We start from the raw sequence: 23166 nt of genomic DNA on the forward strand, positions 1-23166 counted from the left end.
GTTTGTAGTATTGTAGTATAGTGACATTTTGTTTGTAGAAAAATAGCACAGTCCCAGTGAAAAGTGAATGGGGATTATACAAGTGTCTTTCTTGAATGTACCACCAGGAGTTGCTAAAGTCCAACTATTTCAATTTCTACTGCTAAGGGCTTTAAAAGGGCAGTATCTACAGCCTCAGGAAACAATCAGTGATCAGTACTTACAATGTAAATAATATAAATGTTGCATTGGTATGGTTTTTAGTAATAATAATAATAATAATAATAATATTAATGATAATGCTAATAATAACAGCTTATTATCCAGCTCCAACCCTCACTTTGTTCTAATTCTATTAAAAACATCCTGAGGCTTTTACCAGTTTTACCTCCACAGATGTGCCACAAACAGCACTGATCCGCATTTCTCACATTCATTACAGTCTCTGAAAATATGAAATATAAAGGTGGGCCAGTGCCCTCGCCCCTCCTCCTCTTTCCAACCCCCCTACCCTCCCTTCCCAGAAAGCCAAGTGTCTCAGGTGTGACATGTTCTCTCTCCCTCCCCCTCCTCCCCCCAGTACTGAAGAGCGTGCCCTTCACAGCCCGCACTGCTAAACGCGGCTCACGGTTCTTCTGTGAAGCCAACCTCTGTGACGACGCCAACTGCTAGCCCTCCCCCCCTAATGCCAAGGTTGATCCAGGTGTCTCTCGTATGCCTCCTGACTACTGTGCATGCAGCATGACCCCCCCTCCATCCCTCCCTTCCTCCCAACTCCTACCACTACAATGACTGAAAACTAACTTGGGCCATCATTGGTTGTTTGTGTTCTACTACTAGAGGACTCCTATCAGGCATCTGATGATAGGAGTCAGCCAAACCTCTTTGCCTGGCATCAGAGCTACATGGAAAAAAAAACAACACAGAAAAAAAGAAAAGTTGTACAGAGTGTCAGCATATTTTGTGCGTGAAAAATATGGTTATACACTCAGAGTACAATCAGACATGACTGTGATTGAATTGCTGAGTGAGAGCATCATGCATGACGCTGTAACAGGCTGTGCATTATTATAGCAGATTTCTTTTCATGAAGCTGAATTCAACAATAAAGAGGTTTGGCTAATTTACTATTTGTTTTTATCAGCAGTGCCTTGTTCCATGAGACTAACTTGTTTGGTGTTGGTTTTTCCGGCTAACATGTGACTCTTCTTTCCTCAACCACCACTCTTTATTCTACCCCCTCCAGCTGAAAAGAAGATTAATGACAGTATTTGCCACTCCTAAGAGAGGGTAAGGAAGGTAGCCTGGCTGAAACCCGGCCCGCTTGGCCTTCCAGCTCCTGTGTGCTGCTACAGTGATGTCAGCTGCTTCAGCTAGTGCTTCGGATGCAAAATCAAAAACAAAAGAGAAAGATGCTTTACAGCACTGAGATTTGCTTTACCACACAGAAAATGATCATGATGAGGATTAATTAAAAGTTACAGTATGTTTCATGGTTTTAAAGAAATCCAATGTCACTTGTCCAAATAGCTTTGAAAACATGAAATCAGTGTTTTAATTTCCCACTAAGTCTCAATCACACATCCTCTGCACTATTTTCATTGGTAAACAATATTATTCATTTAACTGTACCCTTGTATATCATCATCGGTATCCTCACTCCCTCCTATTATATGTTGCATGTTGTCCAGTGTTCATTGGTCTCTCACCTGTCAACAACGTCCGCCATGTTTTGTCTTTGCTAACTGTCATCCGCAGCTATTTGGTCAACAGGCTCTAGGGAAATAAAAAGAGAAGCATTGAGTCAGATACACAGTCTGTATCCAAACTTGTTATAGAGTTCAATGTTTTCAGTGTTTTCTCGCACTTATACGGAACAGGCTCATTGGTTGATGCTGCACAGATGAAGAGCTTGTTGACCATAAGTACTGTAACTGTCATAATGATGGCTATGTGTTTTTTGTACTGCTGCATTCTTAGTGTTACCACGTTGTCATAATCACATCCCCAAAGCCTTGGATTTCACTGGTTTGTGTGACACTGGTACCAAGTGAAGTGCAAGGTTATGGGAATGTGTCATTCAATGTCTAATCTGCATTGTTTATGCTCTTATTTGGCATTTTTATACTTCTAAAATGCATTTAACAACGTTAAACTGCAGACATTAAGGCAGATATTCTATAATGATTTGAGATATACAGTAACATACACTCAGTGGGCAGTTTATTAGGAATACCTAGCTAAAAGCAATGCACTCCAATACAACAGTATTGCCATAACTCCTCCCAAATGAAGATTATAATGCTGAATTTGAGTGATGTAGATTGTGAACTGTGATGCATTATAAGTGTTTTCTGATTTTTGTGTTTTTTATTTATATTGCCTACTCTCGTTGATGTTAATGGTTTTGATAAAAAAAAATAGAAAGACATAATTTTGTATGTATCTAATGAACTGGCAGCTGAGTGTATGTCCTCTACATTTACGTCTAAAACACTGCACTAGAATGAAAGAAGCTCAAGTGAGTAGCAGTGAAGTTGCAGTTTGACCTCTGGGTCATCTAACATGAGTGTCCCCCTCCCTGTCTCTTACTCCTTTCTCCATGCCCACTCACAGATCTCCGAAACCAGCCTTTCCTGCGAGCTGACGCATTGATCCGGAGCGGTTGGAAGAGACCCTAAACCACTTATTCGTCCCTTATTATCCCCTCCCCAATTATAACCTTCCTCCCTGTGCCCCGATGGCCCATCTCAACCCTGAGGCTGCAGATCACAAAGACTGAAAAGGGAGGATAGGACAGAGCCCTTGTCTTAGCCGGGTAATTTATTTATTTATGGAGGCCCTTAACAGCCACTTAAAAGTGAGCAGGCATCGTTACAGAAGCACAGTCGGCTACTCCCCCCACACTCACTGCAAGAGGAAGACTTTCCCTGCACTGTTGGCACTGAGAGCCAGGCCAGTCGGAGGACAGAGACGTACGTACAGGTGAGGTGAGTGGAGGACTGGTGGACCACGACGCAGGAGGAATGGGGATTTTGCTAACAAGTGCCTGCCAACATGAGGATCTTATTCCCCAAACTGTTAATTTCCTCAGATAATGCAGGATTTAGACGGGGAGGCAGCCAAGGGAAGATGCCAACACTGCTGCTGGGATGTTTGCCTCGAAGACACTTACATAACCTTCTTCCAAATAACAGAGAAGCTTTGATCTTAGACACTTGGGGACTGTTCCCTGACATCAAGCCAAGTCATCATATTCAATCAAGACTTAATCCTGACTATGGTTTTTTTTTTAGATTTCAATCGCATGTATCTCTGAGGAAAAGACCATCTACAGTACTGGTTCTTTAGGAGAGGCTACCTAAGCCTTTTTGAATGTGTCATGTTTTGCTTCAGAAGTGCCTTTTTTTGTGTAAACAGTGTTATTTCTCACACGTGAACCATCATTTGTTGATCTTACATCTTTCATTTGTTAAAGACTATATTTTTAATTGCCTTGTACTTTAACATTAGCCTTATACGGTAATACTTACAGCAATATGCAAAAGCTCAAATTCCCAGCTTTAACAGCACTCAACTAGAAGGTGAGAGGAATAATGATCTTAAACTTGCTTTGATTTACCTCTCTAGCACATCAGTCTTAAAGCTCATAACATTTGACATTTGTCATTGTGCCTTGCCCAAGCAGTTGTTAAGAAAATGAATGTTGTACGGCTCGACAAGACTTTCTGTCACTTTTTGTGACACAGGGGAAGTGACAAATGTATGAAGAAGATTCCACATGGACCAATGTCAAAGGGCTCAGATGTTGTTAATCTGCTACAGATGTGGTGATGGATGAAGGACGTTTCCATTTGTATGATGTCTTATGTTTTAAGCTTTTTTCTATCTCCAAAGAGATGAGTGTCCTCCTAAGAGACATTGGCACAAAGGGAGTGATTCTTTACACTACTTAATTTGGCTTACATTGTATGAGACACTATTCTTCAAGTGGACATTTATATTAATGTACATTTAAATCAAGAAATTTACTTTTTAGAAGAAATGATCCATGATATTGACTATTGACTGAAAGATGACACTTCCTTTTTAATAAATAAGATGAATTATGTAACTACAAGACCAAAGACTGTTATTGCAGAGCATGAGTGTGTAAACAAAGGTTTGTGGTCTTTTTTTTTTATGATGAAGCAACATGCAGACAAGCGCTTACCACATGTTCATGTTTTATTTTTTTGTTTACTATTTAGGATAGCTCATGTTAATTTCTGATGTATTCCAGCAAGAAATAGTGAGCAATAGCTTTTCCTCTCCATCTCTCCAAATGACGGACAGAGCCACCGCACATTTCTACTATAAAAATCCATTTAATTTCTTATATCAAAAAGAAATAGAATCATAACAAAACAATCAGAACCACAAATATCCATGTGGGTTTTTGCCACCAAAAGAATTTCTTCAACTGAAAAATGATTGTTCTAATTTACATGGTTGGGTGGAAATCTACCAGAACAGGGTGTTTAAAAAAATGTTATGAATACTGTTAAAAGTGAGGGGCAAAGCAAGAGTGTTTCCTCTAGGATGGGTGTGTGACAGTACCATGCAGAGTGATATGGCAGGTATGGCTGAGAAAGAGCTCAGTTAAAAGCAGCATGGTGAGCAGTGAGACACAGAAAGCAACTAGACTAAAAACCAGGCTGACACACAGACAGATGGTTAGCGTTAGCAGCAAGGCAAAAGAATTAACAAAGGAATGCTTATCAGGAAGCTGATCTGTCTCCTTCCTGGGAATGCATTTAACAATGAGCATTAACCTAAATTACATGTCCATGTAATTACATACAATACAAAGAAAAAAAAGAAAAGAAAAGAAAAAAAAAAATCTCCCACAGAAGTACGTACCATCGAACGGTCTCCCAGGCCTCTCCTCAGAGTACATTTACAATCAAAAGACAAGGAACAAAGGCTAAATGTTACCATTCCCAGCTAATTATTTGTCGCAGATTGATTTTCAGTGATGACCGGAAATTCACAAAAGCTTGCCGTCACTCCCAAAAACGAACTTTCTACAACAGTTTCAGAGTAAAATCCGGCTTCTGCCCAGAGTGTCCTGCAGTAGGCTAAACCAAGGCCACGGATATCCATCCCAGACTTTTCATCCTGGAATGTGGACTCTAATTACAATCATCTTCATCCAGCACACTCACACACTGCCGCATTCATTTCTAACACAAAGTATGTCAATTATACAATGACTTTGAAAAAAAAAAGAAAAACTGTTAAAAAGTACAGACTGCTATTTGTTACTGATGTTTGTATTCCTGGGTATATTTTCAAGACACTTTGTTAATAGGTTTATATATATGCAAATATATATAACTTTAGTCTGTGCAAGGAGGTAAAAGACAATCACTTGAATGTAGTTCTTTGAGACGACAGAACAGACACTGTCTGCGGTGCTGAGTCCTCCGTGTGTACATGTGCAGTTAAACAACTCATTTCTCCCTTTAGACCTCCAGCAGCAAACTTACATATACACATTAATGTGAAAGACTGGGCCGAACCAGCATCCAGGAAGCATTCATAGTGAGCACTGACACTTCTCCTCTCTTTCATGAAGAACAAAGACTTGGCAACATTTTCTATGATGGAACAATATTCTGTTTTTTCCCCTATACAATTCATACAAAAATAAAAAATTAAAATTGTTCCATGGCCATTTGTATCGCTCTATGTTTTACATTTGCACAGAGGTAGTGGCTATATGTGTGAGAGGGGAGGGAGAGCTGTGAGGAGGAGGTGAGCAAAATTAAAAAGAAGAACTGAATAAATGTCTATAAAATGGTTCCTTTTTCATCACCAGAGGATTTTTTGTCAAAGAACAAAATATAATACTGCAATCACTTAAAAAAGTAGTCCTTCATTTTATACATTTTATACAGTGTTCTTGCTTTTTTTGTTGCTTTTCTTTTCAGTTGGTAAAGGCATAAGATAAGAGAGCTTGCTGGCTCAGCACTGGGTTGGGCAGGGCAGGGCAATGTTGGCAGAGTTCAATCCAAGCCAAGCTCTACGCTAGCGGGTCACTCATGTCCTCGTCGCCCTGGGAGAGAAGCTCCTTCTTTTCATCTGTGCTGGCCAGAGAGTTGCGGCTGTTGTGGGCGCCCATGTATAGGGTGGCATACACTGGGTTGGTGAAGTTGGTGGGCTGTGGAGCAAAGGAAATTACATAGTGAGAACAACGTTTATTGCATATTGTACTTACAAAAACTGAAGATTTTCCCTGCTGGACTGGAAAAACATTGTGTAAAAAAACAATATATACAGTGGAAATGCTTGTGATCACAGCATCTCCTTTTGCCCTCTTCTGCAGTGGCTTATGGCACCAAACAAAAAACATGGCTCCACAAGCTTTTCCTAAAATTACATGAACATTCAGTTTTTCTTCTGGAAATTTGCAGCGAGAACATTCTCCTACCACACCAGTGTTTACTGGGGTCAAGAATTATTTTCATTGGAACAACTTTCTACCAAAGAAATAGCAGCATAGCCCAGACTGTGCTAGGGCAGAAGTTTCAGAAACTGATATCATAAAATTTGCACAGTTGGACACGTTTTTTTTTCTGAGATTTGACTCCTAGGACTCTTAAACCAGAGTCAGAGTGCATTTAACATCATTACCTTGTCTGGGTCCAAAGCAAAATCTGAATCCAGGAGCTCCCCGGCATCATCGTCAGGGTCTCCTTCATAGATCTTATAGGCAGGGTTCCCAATCTCAACATTCATTGCACCATTTGTCATTCGGTGGTGCTGGAAGCCCTTGGCACTGCAGACAGACGAAGATAAACAAACTCAACCAATAGCTTTAGACCTTTGTTTTTAAAAAGGACGATTAGATATTTTTTGGGAGAAGCCCAAAATTGAATATCAAAGTATTAAAAACTTGGCATGTACTTAGCACCAGCCACAAACAATCCACACAACCAAGACAACAAATATTAAAGGTTGTCAAATGACCTTTTTTTGTCAAAAGGTAATTTGATCAAACTCTAGAGAATATACCGCAGCATGTCTATTGTGGAGAATGCTGGACTTTTCGCGTTGCAAATATTGGGCTGTTTGCAAGCTTTTAAACATCTTCATAGATGCACAATTGTATATTTTACTATGCAAGAACATAGCGTAAGCCTAACATTTACACATGTAAACAAGGGAGGGTATGGAGTTGCAAGAGGGACGAAAAATATCAATTGTTTGTGCATCACCAGCAAAACCACTTCAGGTAAGAGTCAATAGGTCCCTGTGTTGCTGGGTTGGAAACCCCACAGAAGAAAATAGGAGATGACAGGCAAAGACAAACAGACAGTTTTCTACATTGATCAACAGAATGGACAAATGGACCAACAAAAAGCATAGCCATAGACTAGATATAAAGGAAGGGAGGAGACAGGATTTGTGGGTCAACAGGTTAATTATGTAACCCTATAAAGTTACCGCGAGCACTGAGAACGAGATTTGCCTGGCCATAGAGACCTGGGAGACAGGAAATAGATGGTTATCAAAAGGGTAAGAGAGAAAAAGAGGCTAGATTGTACAGGTGTGAAGAGCAGGTGAGAAATGGAGTTTGAAAAGATAAGAAAAGAAATTAAAAGATTTTTGAAAACCAGGACATACCCGCGCATCCTCCGCTTGTACCACAAGATGGCACCAACCACCAGCAGTGCCAGTAACAGCAGCAAGAGCACTGGGATGACGATGGAGGCAGTACCTGTGAGAGAGCACATACCGTGAGCAAACAGGACCAAAGTGCATTTTCTACAAACAAAACTCTTTGTCATGTGACTTACTTCCAGTAGGAGTATCTCTAGTAGCAGCTGCAATTTCACATCTGTATCCTCCCCATCCAGTAAGACACCTGGGTACACAATGAGTCCAAGTCGTGAAAATGTGTATGTGTAAGAGAGCAAGAGAACATTTCAAACAGGCAAGAAATAATAGAGAATAGAGTATATTAAGATGAGGGTGGGTGTCATATCTTACTTGCACTGAGGCAGCAGTGTGCGAGTGTCAACTGAACATTGTCCATTAGCGCAGTAGTCCAAACAGGAATAGCAGCTGGGTTGGGTCTGACCATTGGGACAGCTACACACACATACAGATAAAATATTTATTATATTCCTCAAACATTTAAAACAATACTGCCTGTGATTTAGGAATGACTGAAATGTATGTACTTTGTATATGTTTCCACCTAATTTTATCTCCACTAAGGAGGTTCTGTTTACACCCTTGTCGGTTTACTTGTTTATGTTTGGTACAAAGTGGTTATGAGTAAGCCTGCTGACAAACTCGACAGAGTGATGGGGCAGGGTAAAACGAATAACCAATAACAAACAATAAAACCAGGACAGATGTGTAGGACACCCTTGGCAGAGACATGGTCTCTACGTCAGTGTAACCAGCGCATGGATTGAAGTCTGACCTTGCCCACTTGCTACTGAGCAGTCCAAAATAAATATGAACAAATATTTACAAATCTAAGTCTAATTTATTTTGTCCAGAGCCTGCGTTCCACAGTGTACTCACCTGCAGGAAACCTCCCCTGAGGATGACGTCAAACACTTGCCCGTTCCACAGAACTGACATTTGTCCAGCTCGCACTCGTGTCCAATGTACTGAGTGGGGCACATACACAGCTTGGTGCCGTTGGAGGTTTCTAAGCAGGTTCCACCGTTCTGACAGAACCCTTCACATTTACCTGAGGGTGGAGGGAAGAGTTGTGAGAGGCGCAGAGAGAGCACTGTCATTGTGTTAGCAGTGGGGGACTGAAGATAATTTTCACACTTTTGTGACAGTGTTGCACATGCTTTTTATTCCGATCTGCACTATAAATCATCAGCAGGCTAATGTAAAGCGTTGCCACTTACTGTACTGGCACTGGTCTCCCTGGTACTCTGGCGGGCAGCTACAGGTTGGCTGGTTGCCCATGTTGACCGAGCAGTTTCCTCCATTCACGCAGTAGTTCTGACAAGTGTGGCGGTTGCATGTGGGCCCAGTGAAGCCCTTGGGGCACCTGCAGGTTGGTGCACCTACAACCCAGGTAAAATATGAATAAAGAGTTAAAAGTCTGAGACAGTCATAGTAAATGAATTAGATAAAATTGAGACCGTGCATGTCAAGAATTTGGGTCCTCCACAGCTTTTAAAACTCAGTAACAGAATAAATTATAAAGCACTAGCACAAACTGCGGGTTAGGGATGTGGAAATTGCCTTCATGCTTCATGCCCTCTCTGTTGTAGCCTTCTGGCCTGTGATTGTTGTTGCTAATGAGTACTCTAGAGAGCTCTGCCAGACATCACAAGGATGTGTGCAAATCGCACTAACAATGCTCCGAACAAATTGAACTTATGCTAAATTAGTTACGAGAGCAGCATTATAATTTCATGTGAAATTTGGAGTTTATCTCACTTAACTGACTAATTAGAAACATTTGCCCAACAAGGAAAATGTCCTCTTAATAAACACTGGACATGTTTGGGTTTCACATGGTGAAATCCAACATCCACCAGATGTTGAAACATTTCACTGAAGAAAAACAAAAGTCAAACTACTTCATTGAAAATATTTGCCAATCTACAGTATAAGTAGATGCAGTAGGACTCCCACCAGCACTTGTCCAGATGTTTCAGAAAACAGAAATATACACCACTGGGGCCCATTAGCACATCTGCTTTATTGACAAGAAAATAAATATCAACTAAATGACTTTTTAGTTGCTAAATAAAGAAAGGATCCCAGCGGGTTTGGATTAATGAGTAGTAAACAGGTGATTATGCCCTAGCGCTGTGCCCTTACCTGTATGAGAAGCAGTGCAGGTGCCACCGTTCTTGCAGTAGTCCCTGCACTGGTTGATCTCACATCTTTCTCCGGTGTAACTCGGCTGGCAGCGACACTTGGCCACCTGACGGGCGTTGAGGAAGCAGCTCCCGCCGTTCTGACACTGAATGTCACAGGGCCCTGTGGGGGGAGCTGCAGAATGGGAAGTCCACGTTGAAGCAACACTTTCTAAAAACCCTCACATGCTGAATTGTGGAAAGTGAGGACATAGTTGTAATGTGCTGCAGGCTTACAGAACGGTGACAGGGTGGGGCTCGGTCTCTCCACACACGTGCCATTGTCGGCCATGTAGTTGTTGGGACAGGTACACACCGGTCCACTGGGGCTGAGCAGACACAGCCACTCACACTTCTTCCTGTCACATGGGTTGGTCACTGATACAGAGGGAAAGAAGACATGCAGTCAGAGAAACATCCATGGTATACATTAAAAAATAAAAACCTGGGTATATAATGTATGTATATACAGTAATGTATGCATTCAAAGTATACACTCACTCTCTGGCTGCTTGTAACGGTGGTACAGGACTATGTCAGTGGCGTGGTTGATGCCTGTGGTGAGATTCTCCATTGGGCCTTTACCAAACTTATTGACCCGGAAGACGACGTTATTGATGTATGTGACTCCATATATGTAATCCTCAAAGACATCTATGCTGAATGGGTGAAGCAGGTCTGGAGGGAGGAGAAAACAGAAATGAGACGAAAAGCGCAACACACAAGCTGGCAACGTGTTAATATAAGATTGTCGTCTTTGATTGCATGCAAACAAACTCAACTGTTTTTGATGCCGGAGACAGCTATGACAGGATCAGAGCCATCCAGACGAACGCTGCCAATAACTGAGAGTTTAGCATCTGCCCAGTAAAGACGCTCATTGAAGTAGTCCACAGCCAAACCTGTAGAGGCAGAAAGAAAGAGCCATGTAGATAAAAACATGGCCATCGATATAAAATGAAAGGCTGTGGTTGGGCTGGGCGGCTCCAGAGTGTAGTTGTTGTTGTCTAAAGTTGTTAAGTTAAGTGTGAGTTGCTAAGTGTGAGTTGCTGGGAAAGAGCACGTCAGCTGACTCTTCCTGGATAAACGTGGGTTTAGAGAAATGTGAGCTATTGAAGTGCTGACCTGTGGGCCACTGGATGTTCTCATGGACTAGGGTTTGTCTCAGGGTGCCGTCCATTGAAGCTGTCTCAATTTTAGGGTGGTTCCCCCAGTCTGCCCAGTACATGGTGCTGAGGGGAAACGCATAATAGAACACATATTATGAAACTGAAAAAACGAACATATATTTTATATGATTTTTTCACTACTGTGTCTCTTACCCTCTCTGTGGATCCACTACAATGGCGTACGGCTCGTCAATCATGCCAGAGATGAGGGTCTTGCAGTGTTGTCCTGACATCTGAGCCACTTCAATTACATCCCGACCGGAGTCAGTCCAGTACAAATTACCAGCCACCCAGTCTACAGCTATACCACGAGGCATCTTCAGCTCTTTGATCTGAATACAAGCAGCAGAAAGGAAGACATTTACAGGATGTCTGTGAGTTTGTGTGTGTAGTGTGTTTGTAGTTTTTACAAAGAGAATTACTGTTTGTCTTTCTGCACACATCTGAGCATCGTTACCTGCAAGTTGGTGATTCTGCCCTCGCTCTGTCGTCGGTTACGGTGAGAGTTGGAGGAGGAAGATGATGATGTGGATGGTCCTGGAAGTTCATAGGAAGAGATGCGTCCCGTGTGCCAGTTGGTCCAGAAGATGCGGTTGGTCTTAACATGCAGGTCCATTGCATCAATGCGCACACTGGCATCCCCTTGGAAGGTCTGCTCGTAGCGCCAGTTTGGCATGCCTGGGTCCAGGCTGCGGATTTCATTGTCGTCAGCGATGTAGAGGATCTGTCGACTGCTGTTCATGTCTAAAAGGAAAAGATGAAAATGTCACAAGTATGGCCTCACAAATTATTATAAAAGAAAGAAAGAAAGAAAGAAAACTTACTGTCAGCCTTGCAGCTGTCATTAATCTTTGTAAAGTATTTGTGGCAGCTGCATTTATGGGAGCCTTTGGTGTTGTTACAGATGTGGGAACAGACTCCAAACTGGAGACACTCATTCTTATCTGAAAAAAATGGAAAGTCGCAGGAAAATCATGTTGAAGACAAGAATTACACAGCCTCCAAAAGTGTAATCATTTTCTATATTTTAAATATTGTTAAGTGATGTATGTGTATGTATACCGCCACAGGTGTGGTGTCCTATCTTGTGGAAGCCTGGTTTGCAGGAGCAGAAGGAGTCTGTGCCATTGGTGACACAGTGGGCTTCATCTCCATCACCACACTGAGTCCTGTTGCTCCTACAGTCATTTAGCTTGGTGTCTGAAAACAAGCAAGCAACAAGAGAAAGATGAGTACATGCATTTAGAGTTTTAATACTTGAGACCTCAGTAACACAGACATTTGACCATGAGGCACCTGTTTTGCAGTTGATCTCATCAGAGCCGTAATCTTCACAGTCATTGAAGAAGTTGCAGCGCAGAGTGGAACTGATGCATCTGTGGTTGGCACACATGAACTCATCCTTTTCACATGTGGGAACAGGTGGAGGGGCTGCTGTAACACAACACCCACATGCATAGACAGACACACAAACACATACACAGGTTAATAATCTTGATTTAAGTAGAAGAAAAAAGGGTTTTCAAAGTGATTTGAACAACTTACGGCAGTTCAGTTCATCAGAGTTGTCGCCGCAGTTATTGACGCCGTCACATCTCTTTGACACTTGCAGACACACACGGTCATTTTGGCAGCGGAAAGCTCTAGTGGGAGGACACTGGAACCTCCCTGCGAGCCGAACAGAAAAGGAAGACAAGAAGGACAAAACGGCGAGGACATGTCAGGACAAAATATGTAGACTGACAGCGTTTTAGAGTGCGTGTGATTCACAAGGCTGCACTCACTGCATTCCTCTGGATTCTCATCTGAGTTGTCCCCACAGTCATCCTCGCCATCACACTTCCAGGCCAGAGGTTTACACAAAGTGTTGTTGCACTGGAACTCATCCTGAGGGCAGTGACGCCCAGCTGAGAAAAACAAGAGAACAAAAGAAGAGATTTTTCACTACTGCTATGTGTTTGCAGTGAACTTACTTCACCCTCTTTTTGTGGCATTTAACATCTGGGTGTTTTGCTACAACAAGCTAAATGTGTGACAAATCACAGTCAACACACTTCTGTCTCATTTAGATTTCAATTTCAACTTTTCTAAATGGGGTGGCATTGCAGACATATTGGTAAGAAGACAATAGAATTGAAAACATATACAAAGGCAAACATTTCCTCACCAGCAGAGCCACAGTTTTCCTCATCACTGCCGTCCATGCAGTCAGGGTCAGCGTCACACCTCCAGCGGATGGGTATGCAGTGTCCGTTCTTACACTGGAACTGGTCGTTGTCGCACTTCAGATCACAACCATTCTGTAGAGACAAAGGGGGGGGGTCAGCTTATACACTTACAAATAAATAGTAAACATCCACAATTTAGTATCATTATCTATCAGATAATAATAATAAATGTTTTTTTAATGTAACCAAAACATAAACGTTTCTGCACCTCATCAGATCCATCAGCACAGTCGTGGTCGCCATCACACTTCCACCTGCCGGCAATACATCTGCCGTTTGTACAGGCAAACTCGCTCTCTGAACACTGCCGAGGCACTGCGGAAGAAGAAAGACAAAGGTAATGTTGATGACAACACTGAAAAACACATGAAAGAGCACAAACATGGGACAAATGTTGAAATAAACACACAGGAAATTGTAGAGGTCATTTGAGAGACTAAAAGGAGCTCAGTAAATCTCAATATTACTTTGATGTATTGATAATATAACTGGTGTCAAGTCTTGTGCAGTGGCATCTAGTGGCAAAGGAAAACAATACAACAATGTTTTTTTTTTAAAAAAAGAATCTCTATAGAGCTCAGCCTGCAGACTGTCACAGGTAGGTGGGGACCACAGTTAGACACAAACATGAGAATGAAGAGTTTAAAGTAAAAAGCACAGCAGGGAGGTGACACTGAATATGAAGGTGGAGGAACTTACCTCTGGCTCAAGCCAACAGGACAGTATGAAATGAAACAAATATCAGATGAGGTAAGGCGCATCAGAAATGACAGGGAATGAATGTTAGTGACTTCATAATGTGAAGTTAAAGAGACAAAGGTGCAAAGAGAGTATGTTACCAGTGGACAAGGCATGAACACGAATGTAAGTGGACGAGGTGAGTTAACGAATGCTGACGGAGCGAAGGTGTCGTTTCCAGGCTCAAAGTGACACTTACTACACTTGTCTTCATCCGAGTTGTCCCCGCAGTCGTTGTCATAGTCGCACTGCCAGCGGCCCGGGACACAGCGGTTGTTCTTACATCTGAACTGGTACGGCTCACACGTCCTCTCAGCTGAACAAAGCACAAAAAAATGTTATTCTGTTACAATAGAAAAACAGAAGCATCATGTCTCTTCAGTGCATCTGGAGAAAAGACTCTTACCACACTCCTCTTTTGGTTCATCTGATGCATCGCCACAGTCGTCCTCACCGTCGCACTTCCAGCGAGCAGGGATGCAGCGACCGGAGTCTTTACATCGGAACTCATCCACACCACAAGTCATCTGAGCTGGAGGGGAGAGGAACATTTGGGGGCGGTTACACAGACAGCTTATCAGAATGACTCAGAATCAACTAAAGGAGAAATAAGCCGCGAGTCCTACTGCAGTTGGTGGGTTCGTCAGATCCGTCCACACAGTCGTTGTCGCGGTCACACACCCAGACGCGAGGTATGCAGCGTTTGGTGATGGCACACTGGAACTGAGTGGGAGCACATGTGACCTCAGCTATGAGAAAGAATAACAGATTCACAGTTACTTAATGAAGTCAAACACCAAAGCGAAAAGAAAATCACATCAGAGCTGCTCCTAAATGAAAAAAAGAGAAACAGCTTCTACTCACGACAGTCCTTCTCATCCTCTCCCTCTCCACAGTTGTCCTGACCGTTACAACGGAAGATGCCTGGGATGCAGCGGCTCGGGTGTGAACATTTGAACTGACTGGGCAGACAAACGTGAATATCTGCAGGGAAACAGAGATGATATGATGCTAATCAGTAATCAATAATTAAGTGGTGTTGGTGCCGTACAAGAAAAAACTGGGCATGGTGCAGATTTGAAAATGCAAAGATAAAATCTGAGGTTATATAAAGTGGGACACATACCACAGTTGGCCTCATCCGAGTTGTCCTGGCAGTCATTGTCTCCATCACAGATGTAGGCAGGGTTGGTGCAGATGCCTGTGCCACACTGGAACTGTCCCGGTCTGCATTTGAATTCAGCTGTCATGGAGGAAAACAGACACGGTTGATCAAAAACTCCTTTCTGCAGAATGACTCCTTCTACGATGATTAAATCTAACTCCATGCATGCTACTGCTACTCACGGCAGTCTGCTGGCTCGTCCGACCGGTCACCACAATCATCCTCCGTGTCACATTTCCACCAGAAAGGAATGCACTTGTCGTTCTTACAAACAAACTGAAAGCAAGGGAGGGAGAAATGAATCAAATTATGTGACATCACACCAAAGCTTCACTGTTTCAGTCCCACTGACAAACTAGAAGCCAGCTACTGTATCATTGGGCTCCTGGCCAATGTAAATATTCAACCACCAAGTATAAGCAGTTCATCAAACAAGCCACAGCGGGACACCCAGATATGAAAATTCACTTATCAACTGCAGTCGTATTCATATTGATGATGAGGTGTTTACACAGCCTTCCTACCTGGCTGGCTGTGCAGTTGGACATGCAGGTACGTTGATCATTGGCCAGGTAGAAGTTGGTCGGACACGCGCACTTGTAGCCTCCTCCAGGAGAGAGGAGACAGAGGTTACTGCAGCCGCCGTTGTTCGTCTGGCAAGGGTGGTTGAGCACTGGGAAAGAGACGGAAAAATGGCTCGTCAGCGCAAGATCATGGTTTTATCATATCTAGATTAAAGTAGAGCAAGTTATAATTTCAAGAGTGTGTGTGTCTTGGCATCTTTAAGTTTACCCATCATCATAAATTCCTACACCTTCACACTTTTTTTTAAGTCTTTCCTGGACCAGATGTTTAGCTAACATTCATTATACTGAAACAGAGTCAGGTAAGCAAATGTTTGGTAATAGGATTGTAAAATGTGTTGTTTCTATGCTTTGTCTTAAAACATCTTCACAATCTCAACTTTCTACGTGCTCCTCGGTGGTGTGTGTCTTACCTTCAGGCTGACGATAGGGATGGTAAATGTGGATGTCCATGGGTCGATGCAGGGTGCTGATCAACGTGCTTTTGTTGGTACCGAGAGTCTTGTGAGCTCTGTTAATGGACTTGGTCTCCCAGTCGGTCCAGTAGATGTACTCTTCAAACAGAGTCATGGCAAAGATGTGGGGGATGTCGTTGCTGAGAACTGTGGAGACACAGACAAACAACAAGGCAAATTGTTCATGAGAAAACACCTTAATCTTTTATAATGAAAGTTTCTGTCTTTCTATGGCTAACCACTGCACTTACATGATGACAAAGAAACTTTTTGCTTTTTCTTTATAATTAAAAAAAAACCTCTGACAGTAAACAGTCTGCATTCCAACTTGATTTAAGCCTGTGCACAACAGCTGGTGTCTGATGAAATAAATATGAGAAATGGGTAAATATAATCCATGTCTCAAACTCCCATGATATTCTAGAAATTCATGGCCCATATGTTGCGATTTTGGCAATCAATCATCATCTCTTCTTATTCTTGCTGCTGTGATGTTTCTGCACCACAAAGAGGAACAGCTGGTTGATGTAAAACAGGAGCAGGGTGGGGTGCACAGCTACAGTGGCTCCACTATATCTGTGTGTTATGTAAGGGGGTCCACGCTTCATTAGGCTTTACACTCCGAACGCACTGTTTCTGCTCCCATATTCTTTTCATATCATGTGTTTGCTCTCGTTGTTTGAGGCTAGCGCGTTGTGGAGGAACACCATTATTTTCTGTTGTAAAACAGCCATCCAAGCACATCACACATGCGTGGATAGGCACATGCAGGAAGACACACATGAACCCCACACACGTGGCAAATGTTCAAAACACCTGGTCATCAAGCGACTGTGTTTTCAGCATTGATTTCAACAAACAATGGGCTTAAAACAAATTAAAGATTTTTTATCATGTGATAGGACTGGGTTTACAACATCACGTCGAACTGATATATTAGTCAGATTAGCATGAAGCGCCCTTTGGTTAATCGTTATCTAAATTCAAACAGACCAAATCTTGTTCTGCAAACACATACAAGGCCACAAGGTGTGTGTGTGTGCGTGTGTGTGTCAAAGGAGTGGTGCATAACTAACTGGACATATTACTGGTAGTCTAACACTAAAAAACTATGTGACCTTCTACTTTGAATTGGCTTAGAAATTTTGTATAAATATTAGTTTTATTGCAACAGCACTGGTTGTTTTGCAAGACCTTTTTTTTCCTGAAATAATGTTGAATGAAAATGTCGGCATGTTTGAAACTGACATATAGCACAAAGCTCTCATACAAGTAAGTTCTTTAGATACTATCCCATACACCCACAGTTTTACATAATGTCTATTCTTCATCCAGGGAATGATGGGATGCCATAGCTGTGGTGTTCAGCAGCGCTTAGTGAATGTGAGAAATTTTAATACAGACGCCCGCTGAGCTCCATTCTTTTGCACACCCAGTTTGCTGACAATATCAACTATTGTAGCGAGTGAGCTAAACAACTGGGTGCTATGCAGACGTCACACACGCTAGAGGCCTCACTAATGAGGACAATCTCCCCCATTCAGTGTTTCTGTCTGCTGGGCCTGTGCTGCAGGATTTTGTCTGAGCTGCCTGCTTACGCTTGGTGCCATCATGACTTTATTTGAAAAAAGGAAACTCATTCATACAAGTTTCAGCACTTCCTCATTCACATTCACATAATTAGCCATGTTTACATCATCATCACTTGTTGTGAATATTTCTGCGTGCCAATACATGCACATGGAGTCTCATGCTGTCAACTATGAGTCAGAAAAGTGTAATCCACCATGTTGCTCTAGGCTGTAAAAGCAGTACAATTCATTTCTGAGTCTATGAGTCTATTACCTGTGTGTCTACTGGTGCCATCCAGGCTGGCAAATTCTATGTAGTCCTCCCTGGCATCAGCCCAGTATATACGGTCATTGATGAAGTCCAGGGTTAGTCCATTAGGCCAAGTGATCTTATCCTCTATGATCACACTTCTGTTGGTGCTGTCCATCCCAATTCTCCCAATGTGAGGGTTGTCACCCCAGTCAGACCAGTACAAGTACCTGAAGGCCAGGGAATAAAGACAATTGTTTCGGTTACAGTTACTCTTTTAAGACTTAGTGACATTAGTTTATCAGTTAAAATATAAAATATTAAAATATGACAAAAAAATGGGCTCAGTTTCAGGAGAGCGATGTTTCTCACCCATAGCGCACATCCACAGCCACAGCACGAGGTTCCCGTAGGCCGCTGTTGACCAGCACAGTGCGATAGGCCCCGTTGAGTTTTGACACTTCAATGGTGTCCCGACCTTTGTCACACCAGTACAAATTTCCGCCGACCCAATCCACTGCCAAGCCATCTGGGTTACTCAGGGAGGTTCGGTGTAATACCTGCCAGGTGAGTGGGTCACAGGGTGAAACGATGATTGAAATACTAACACAACTTTCATATAAATAAGTAAATGTGAACAAAAAAGTAAAACCACATTCGATTTTTTCCTCACTGACCTCCATGTTGCTGCCATTCATACGCATGCGTCGGATCATGCTGCCCTGAGTGGTCACATCTGTCCAGTAAATCATCTGCTCGGCATAGTGAAAGTCCAGCGCCACTGCGTTGTTAAGACCCTGAGGCAAAGATAGGTGCAGTTTCAACAGGTGCACTGAGGAACTTCACCTCGTCGTGTGACAGTAGGTTAAACAGAGAACCAAAAACAGGTGAGACACTCACCTGCTTTATGAGAGTGTAGTTGGAGCCATCCAGGTTGAGTTTTCTCAGGTAGTATCGGTTAGCAAAGATCAAATAGGGTTCCTCTTCTACACACAAATACCAGAGAGAAAACCAATTCAACAGGATTCAACTGGCTGCGAGCACCCAGCAAAATGCAAAACATACATGTGCATGCCTTACCTGATGTGGACTTGCAGATGGTGGGGTCATTGGGGCTGAGTTCAAAGCCATCCACGCAGAGACAGTGGAAGCTGCCATGTGTGTTGATGCAGCGCTGAGAACAGGGGTAGGTGGCTGTACACTCGTCTACATCTACACACGTTTTTCCATCACGCTTCAGCTGGAAACCAGGATGACACCGGCACTGAGAAGGAACAAGAGCACAGGAGATGTGTCACAATCTCACAGTTTATGGGTTCTGGCACTTCTGTGGAACAAGTACAAGGGCCTGCCACAAAATCTCCTGAAAGATGAGTTCTTTTCTTATAACCAAAAGCCTATTTTTTTCCAATTTCCTAAGTGAAGTGGTGCTGATATCTCTACTCCGATGGGAGTTGCTTGAATAGCTACAAATCTGACTTGCTAGGTTGTGTTACAACAGTGAGCACAGTTAATGAACTTTTTCATACGCACATCTGTGTTTTTCAAAGAACACCACACACACTCGCTTCCAAATTCTACTCCCTCGCTATTATGTGGGAATTTGCAGGATACTAAGCCAGATACACAAAAGAAGTCACACATGAGAGCAAATCTGTGATGGAAAATACTTACTGTACTTATCTGTAATAGCTTCACTACACCCACATAAATAAATGTTTTTGGCATCCATGTAGCTCCTTATCATTTTTTAAATTAAGCTCTGACCACAGGCTCGACACCACAGGCATGAGAGTTCACTCAGAGTTTAAGGTGTTCTAAGACCGGCCTCCTACTTTCAAGAAAAGGAGCCGAAACATGTTTTTGTCTTACATAACCGCATGCCTGAAGTGAGTGGTTCCCAACTTCTAACTTTTTTTTTTTTCCAACTCCCATTAATAGCATACAGCTCATTTGTTCTTGAGTAACTGTGCATCTATTGTAATTATAATTTCTTGGCTAATTTCAATCTCTGAGTTAATGCTATAATTTGATTTCTTTTAATTGAACTTTGACTGAAAACATGTGTAAAAATTGAAAAAGAAAAAACCCCAAAACCTTTACATCAATCATTTATATGGTTTACCTTGTAGCCAATCTTGAGGTCATCACAGAGCTGCGAGCAGCCACTCAGCTTACTGTTGAGACACTCGTTGATGAAGCAGTTGAATTCATCAGAGCCATCACCACAGTCATCATTGCGGTCGCACAGCAGAGTCTCATTCAGACATTTGTCATTACGGCACATGAAGGCTGACTCATTACACGTCCTCTCTGAAATCACGCACAAATGCCTTGTTAGATTACTGTCACTTTAAAAGAGGGTGCAGCTATATGGCCTGTTTGAAAAAAAAGTTATTCATATTATGACTAATACTTCATTATTATAGAAGATAAATTCTAAAGTTATAAAGAGATTTTAAAAAATGGTAACACCTACCCGAGTCAGTGCAGCGTGGGTTCTTGGGAGCTTCATCTGAGCGATCCTGACAGTCAAACTCTCCGTCACACTCCCATTTCTTTTGGTTGAGGCAGTGTCCGTTGGCACAGCGGTACTCATCTGGACCACATGTTGGATATTCTACACCAGAACAAGAGCACATTCAATATCAAATTCAGCCTCACTTAGAAGTAAGTACAAGTATAAACACCATTCTCACATTCTCTCACAACATGTTGTGTAGTTGGTTTGTTTTGTTCTTTTTATTACATTCCCTCTGAGTCTTCATCCATTTCTTTTCACAGACACTCACCACATTCTGGGGATTCATCCGAACCATCGGAGCAGTCGATGTCATGATCACACACAAAGTGTTTGGGGATACACTGTCTGTTCTGGCACATGAACTCATTCTCGGCATCACAGGTGTTGTTGGTGTACACTGGAAGCAGAAATGAACTTATAATTTAGTTTGTCTCTGCAAAGTTTTCATAAATCACTTCAAGAAGAGGACAGATTTTTCCATAGGAGCATTTAGTAACTGTCCCACTCACTGCAGCCAGCCTTGACACTCTCATCAGCTCCATCAGGACAGTCCTTGTCTCCATCACACTTCCAACGCTGAGGCACACACATGTGGGAGCCGGGACATTGGAAAGCCTCAGGACTACAGGTCTTGGATTCTGTCACAACATGATGGGAAAGTTACTTGGTGATATAACAACAGGAAGTCTTAGGCACGCATGTCTTGGCAGGAAGTACTTTTAAGATTTTGTGAGTTGAAATAAAATGTGACTTACTGCATCTCTGGTCCTCGTCAGACCCATCACCACAGTCATCAGAACCGTCACACACCCAGTGGCTGGAAATACAGCGGTGGTTCCCACATTCAAACTGGGTGGATGTACAAAATTTGTCTGCAAAGGACAGCAGAGAGAGCATTTTGGAAAAATTACTTAATTTACCCTAACCGTAAATCATGTTTTTCCATGTGCAGCAGGAAGTCTTAAGAAAACAGTCTGGTTTTCTGGCATGCCCTGTGTTTTGAAGAAACATCTGGGTATTTGAGGACAATTTTATTCAGGACTGACCACAGTGTGTCTCATCAGCTCCATTCTCACAGTCATTCTCCTTATCACAGGTCCAGCTCATAGGAATGCAGCGACCGCTGGGACAAGCAAAGAAGTTGACTGGACATTTCAGCTTCCTTTTATCTGTAAAAAAAAAAAAAAGAAAAAGAAAAAAAAAACTTAATATAAAATATCTGACAATTTAACAAAAAATGTAAGTTTTAATAGGGGAAACAAAAATGAAACCTGGGCAGTTTCTCTCATCAGAAAAGTCTCCACAGTCGTTGTTGCCATCACACACCCATGAGGACAGATAACAGAGAGTGGTTTTCTCACAGCTCTGGAAGGAAGCTCCTTTTACTCCCAGGCGGAAGAAACGAGAGCAGTCGGTGGCCTCTGAGGAATGCATAAAAAAGCTTTTAAAAACAGCCTTACAGAGTAAAGGGACATTAAACCACATAACCCTACACATGTCTCAGTGGTATCATCTCAGATTACTTACGACAGTTCATTTCATCACTAGCATCTTCACAGTTGACCACCTGGTCACAGCGGCTGTAGTTGGAGATGCAGCTTCCATCTTTGCACTGGAACTCTCCAACTTTGCACAAGGTCACTGCAGGAGGCATAAGAGTTTTTTTAATGAACAGATGGGAAGCAAATACAACCTCCTCATTAAGTCAACTTTATAATCATATACTTGTCAAAGAGCGTATCATTAGGCTAATGAACCCACTCTATGGCTCCTCTCTGAGGAGAGACAGCTTAAATGTGCAGATCAGACAGTTTGACCAGTAAAAACATTGCAGTGTGGAGTGAGTTAGTTAAAAAGGTATCCAAATCTTGTTGCACCTATAAAATGGAGAGTAGTTACTCACTATTGCAGGGGAGCTCATCTGAATGGTCACCACAGTCATCGGTGCCATCACACCAGAACTGGTGGCCGATACAGCGACCATTCATGCAGCGACGATATCCTTTCTTACAAATTCGATTGGCTGTGGAGAAAAAAACAGTTGATTAAAGAGTCCTTTCTGTATATTTTAAATATTGCATAATCCACCAATTTCGAAATGTATGGCTGAAACTGATAAGCTTTACTTTAAATGTATTACTTTTTTCTCTCTACCACACCTCTTTACTCAAACTGTACAATACTTCCCCTAGTCACATTGCATATACGCCATTTTCCCCCTGATGATCTGATGAATCATTGTATTTGTGCACTCATTTTAAATAGCTTTGAATATGATAAACAGCTAGTTCTCTGCACAATATAATAATACACAATATAAATGCTGCTCTGTGAGCTCATTGTTCCCTAACAAATAACCCCTTTAAAAACTCACCACAATAGGACTGTTTCTCATCAGACTTGTCCTTGCAGTGGGCCATGCCATCACATGTCAGGCTGTAGTTGATACAGTCACCGTTTCCACACTCAAAGTCATCCACACTTCCACATGACACGTTCAGTGCTGGGGAAATAAATACAATTGATTCACATAAACAATCAGCCTTGTAATGTCGATGAGCCATTGTGTAATGTGATCCTGAAATACTCCAAAAACATTATCTGTCTCTCTCT

The 23166-nt window shown here is 42.2% G+C and overlaps 2 protein-coding genes across 10 annotated transcripts in view; one reads left to right on the forward strand and one right to left on the reverse strand.

Moving 5' to 3' along the window:
- Nucleotides 1-4093, forward strand: part of fmnl3 (formin-like 3) — a 31185-nt gene extending 27092 nt beyond the window's left edge. For 2 of the 7 annotated variants that reach the window (XM_085782058.1, XM_085782062.1), the window contains 2 exons: nt 560-672; nt 2596-4093. In XM_085782058.1, coding sequence (XP_085638184.1) covers nt 560-651 — 92 coding nt within the window. In that variant the 3' untranslated portion in view covers nt 652-672; nt 2596-4093. Of the gene's footprint in view, nt 1-559; nt 683-1225; nt 1270-2595 lie in introns of all 7 variants that reach the window. The other 5 variants (XM_085782061.1, XM_085782064.1, XM_085782060.1 and 2 more) reach the window with 3 other exon arrangements.
- A 230-nt stretch (nt 4094-4323) lies between these two features.
- Nucleotides 4324-23166, reverse strand: part of lrp1ab (low density lipoprotein receptor-related protein 1Ab) — an 81603-nt gene continuing 62760 nt past the window's right edge. The window contains exons 46-89 of one of the 3 annotated variants that reach the window (XM_085782057.1): nt 22928-23056; nt 22457-22576; nt 22081-22194; nt 21825-21974; nt 21600-21722; nt 21309-21425; nt 21063-21191; nt 20822-20950; nt 20509-20649; nt 20155-20342; nt 19110-19293; nt 18930-19015; nt 18707-18826; nt 18402-18589; nt 18054-18259; nt 16167-16355; nt 15694-15842; nt 15352-15445; nt 15131-15247; nt 14869-14988; nt 14631-14753; nt 14411-14536; nt 14204-14320; nt 13475-13581; nt 13206-13338; nt 12823-12945; nt 12584-12706; nt 12335-12472; nt 12101-12238; nt 11863-11982; nt 11496-11782; nt 11192-11370; nt 10995-11101; nt 10652-10771; nt 10371-10547; nt 10107-10247; nt 9832-10005; nt 8904-9065; nt 8563-8734; nt 8017-8118; nt 7824-7891; nt 7651-7744; nt 6658-6802; nt 4324-6184 (exon numbers count right to left, since the gene is read on the reverse strand). In XM_085782057.1, the coding sequence (XP_085638183.1) occupies nt 6047-6184; nt 6658-6802; nt 7651-7744; nt 7824-7891; nt 8017-8118; nt 8563-8734; nt 8904-9065; nt 9832-10005; nt 10107-10247; nt 10371-10547; nt 10652-10771; nt 10995-11101; nt 11192-11370; nt 11496-11782; nt 11863-11982; nt 12101-12238; nt 12335-12472; nt 12584-12706; nt 12823-12945; nt 13206-13338; nt 13475-13581; nt 14204-14320; nt 14411-14536; nt 14631-14753; nt 14869-14988; nt 15131-15247; nt 15352-15445; nt 15694-15842; nt 16167-16355; nt 18054-18259; nt 18402-18589; nt 18707-18826; nt 18930-19015; nt 19110-19293; nt 20155-20342; nt 20509-20649; nt 20822-20950; nt 21063-21191; nt 21309-21425; nt 21600-21722; nt 21825-21974; nt 22081-22194; nt 22457-22576; nt 22928-23056 (6107 nt within the window). In that variant the 3' untranslated portion in view covers nt 4324-6046. Of the gene's footprint in view, nt 6185-6657; nt 6803-7650; nt 7892-8016; nt 8119-8562; nt 8735-8903; nt 9066-9831; nt 10006-10106; nt 10248-10370; nt 10548-10651; nt 10772-10994; nt 11102-11191; nt 11371-11495; nt 11783-11862; nt 11983-12100; nt 12239-12334; nt 12473-12583; nt 12707-12822; nt 12946-13205; nt 13339-13474; nt 13582-14203; nt 14321-14410; nt 14537-14630; nt 14754-14868; nt 14989-15130; nt 15248-15351; nt 15446-15693; nt 15843-16166; nt 16356-18053; nt 18260-18401; nt 18590-18706; nt 18827-18929; nt 19016-19109; nt 19294-20154; nt 20343-20508; nt 20650-20821; nt 20951-21062; nt 21192-21308; nt 21426-21599; nt 21723-21824; nt 21975-22080; nt 22195-22456; nt 22577-22927; nt 23057-23166 lie in introns of those variants that run through there. The other 2 variants (XR_015036161.1, XM_085782056.1) reach the window with 2 other exon arrangements.

The sequence above is a fragment of the Trachurus japonicus genome, chromosome 7 (genome assembly GCF_045865225.1).
Source record: "Trachurus japonicus isolate A0001 chromosome 7, Traja_1.0".
In the NCBI taxonomy this organism is placed as follows: domain Eukaryota; kingdom Metazoa; phylum Chordata; class Actinopteri; order Carangiformes; family Carangidae; genus Trachurus; species Trachurus japonicus.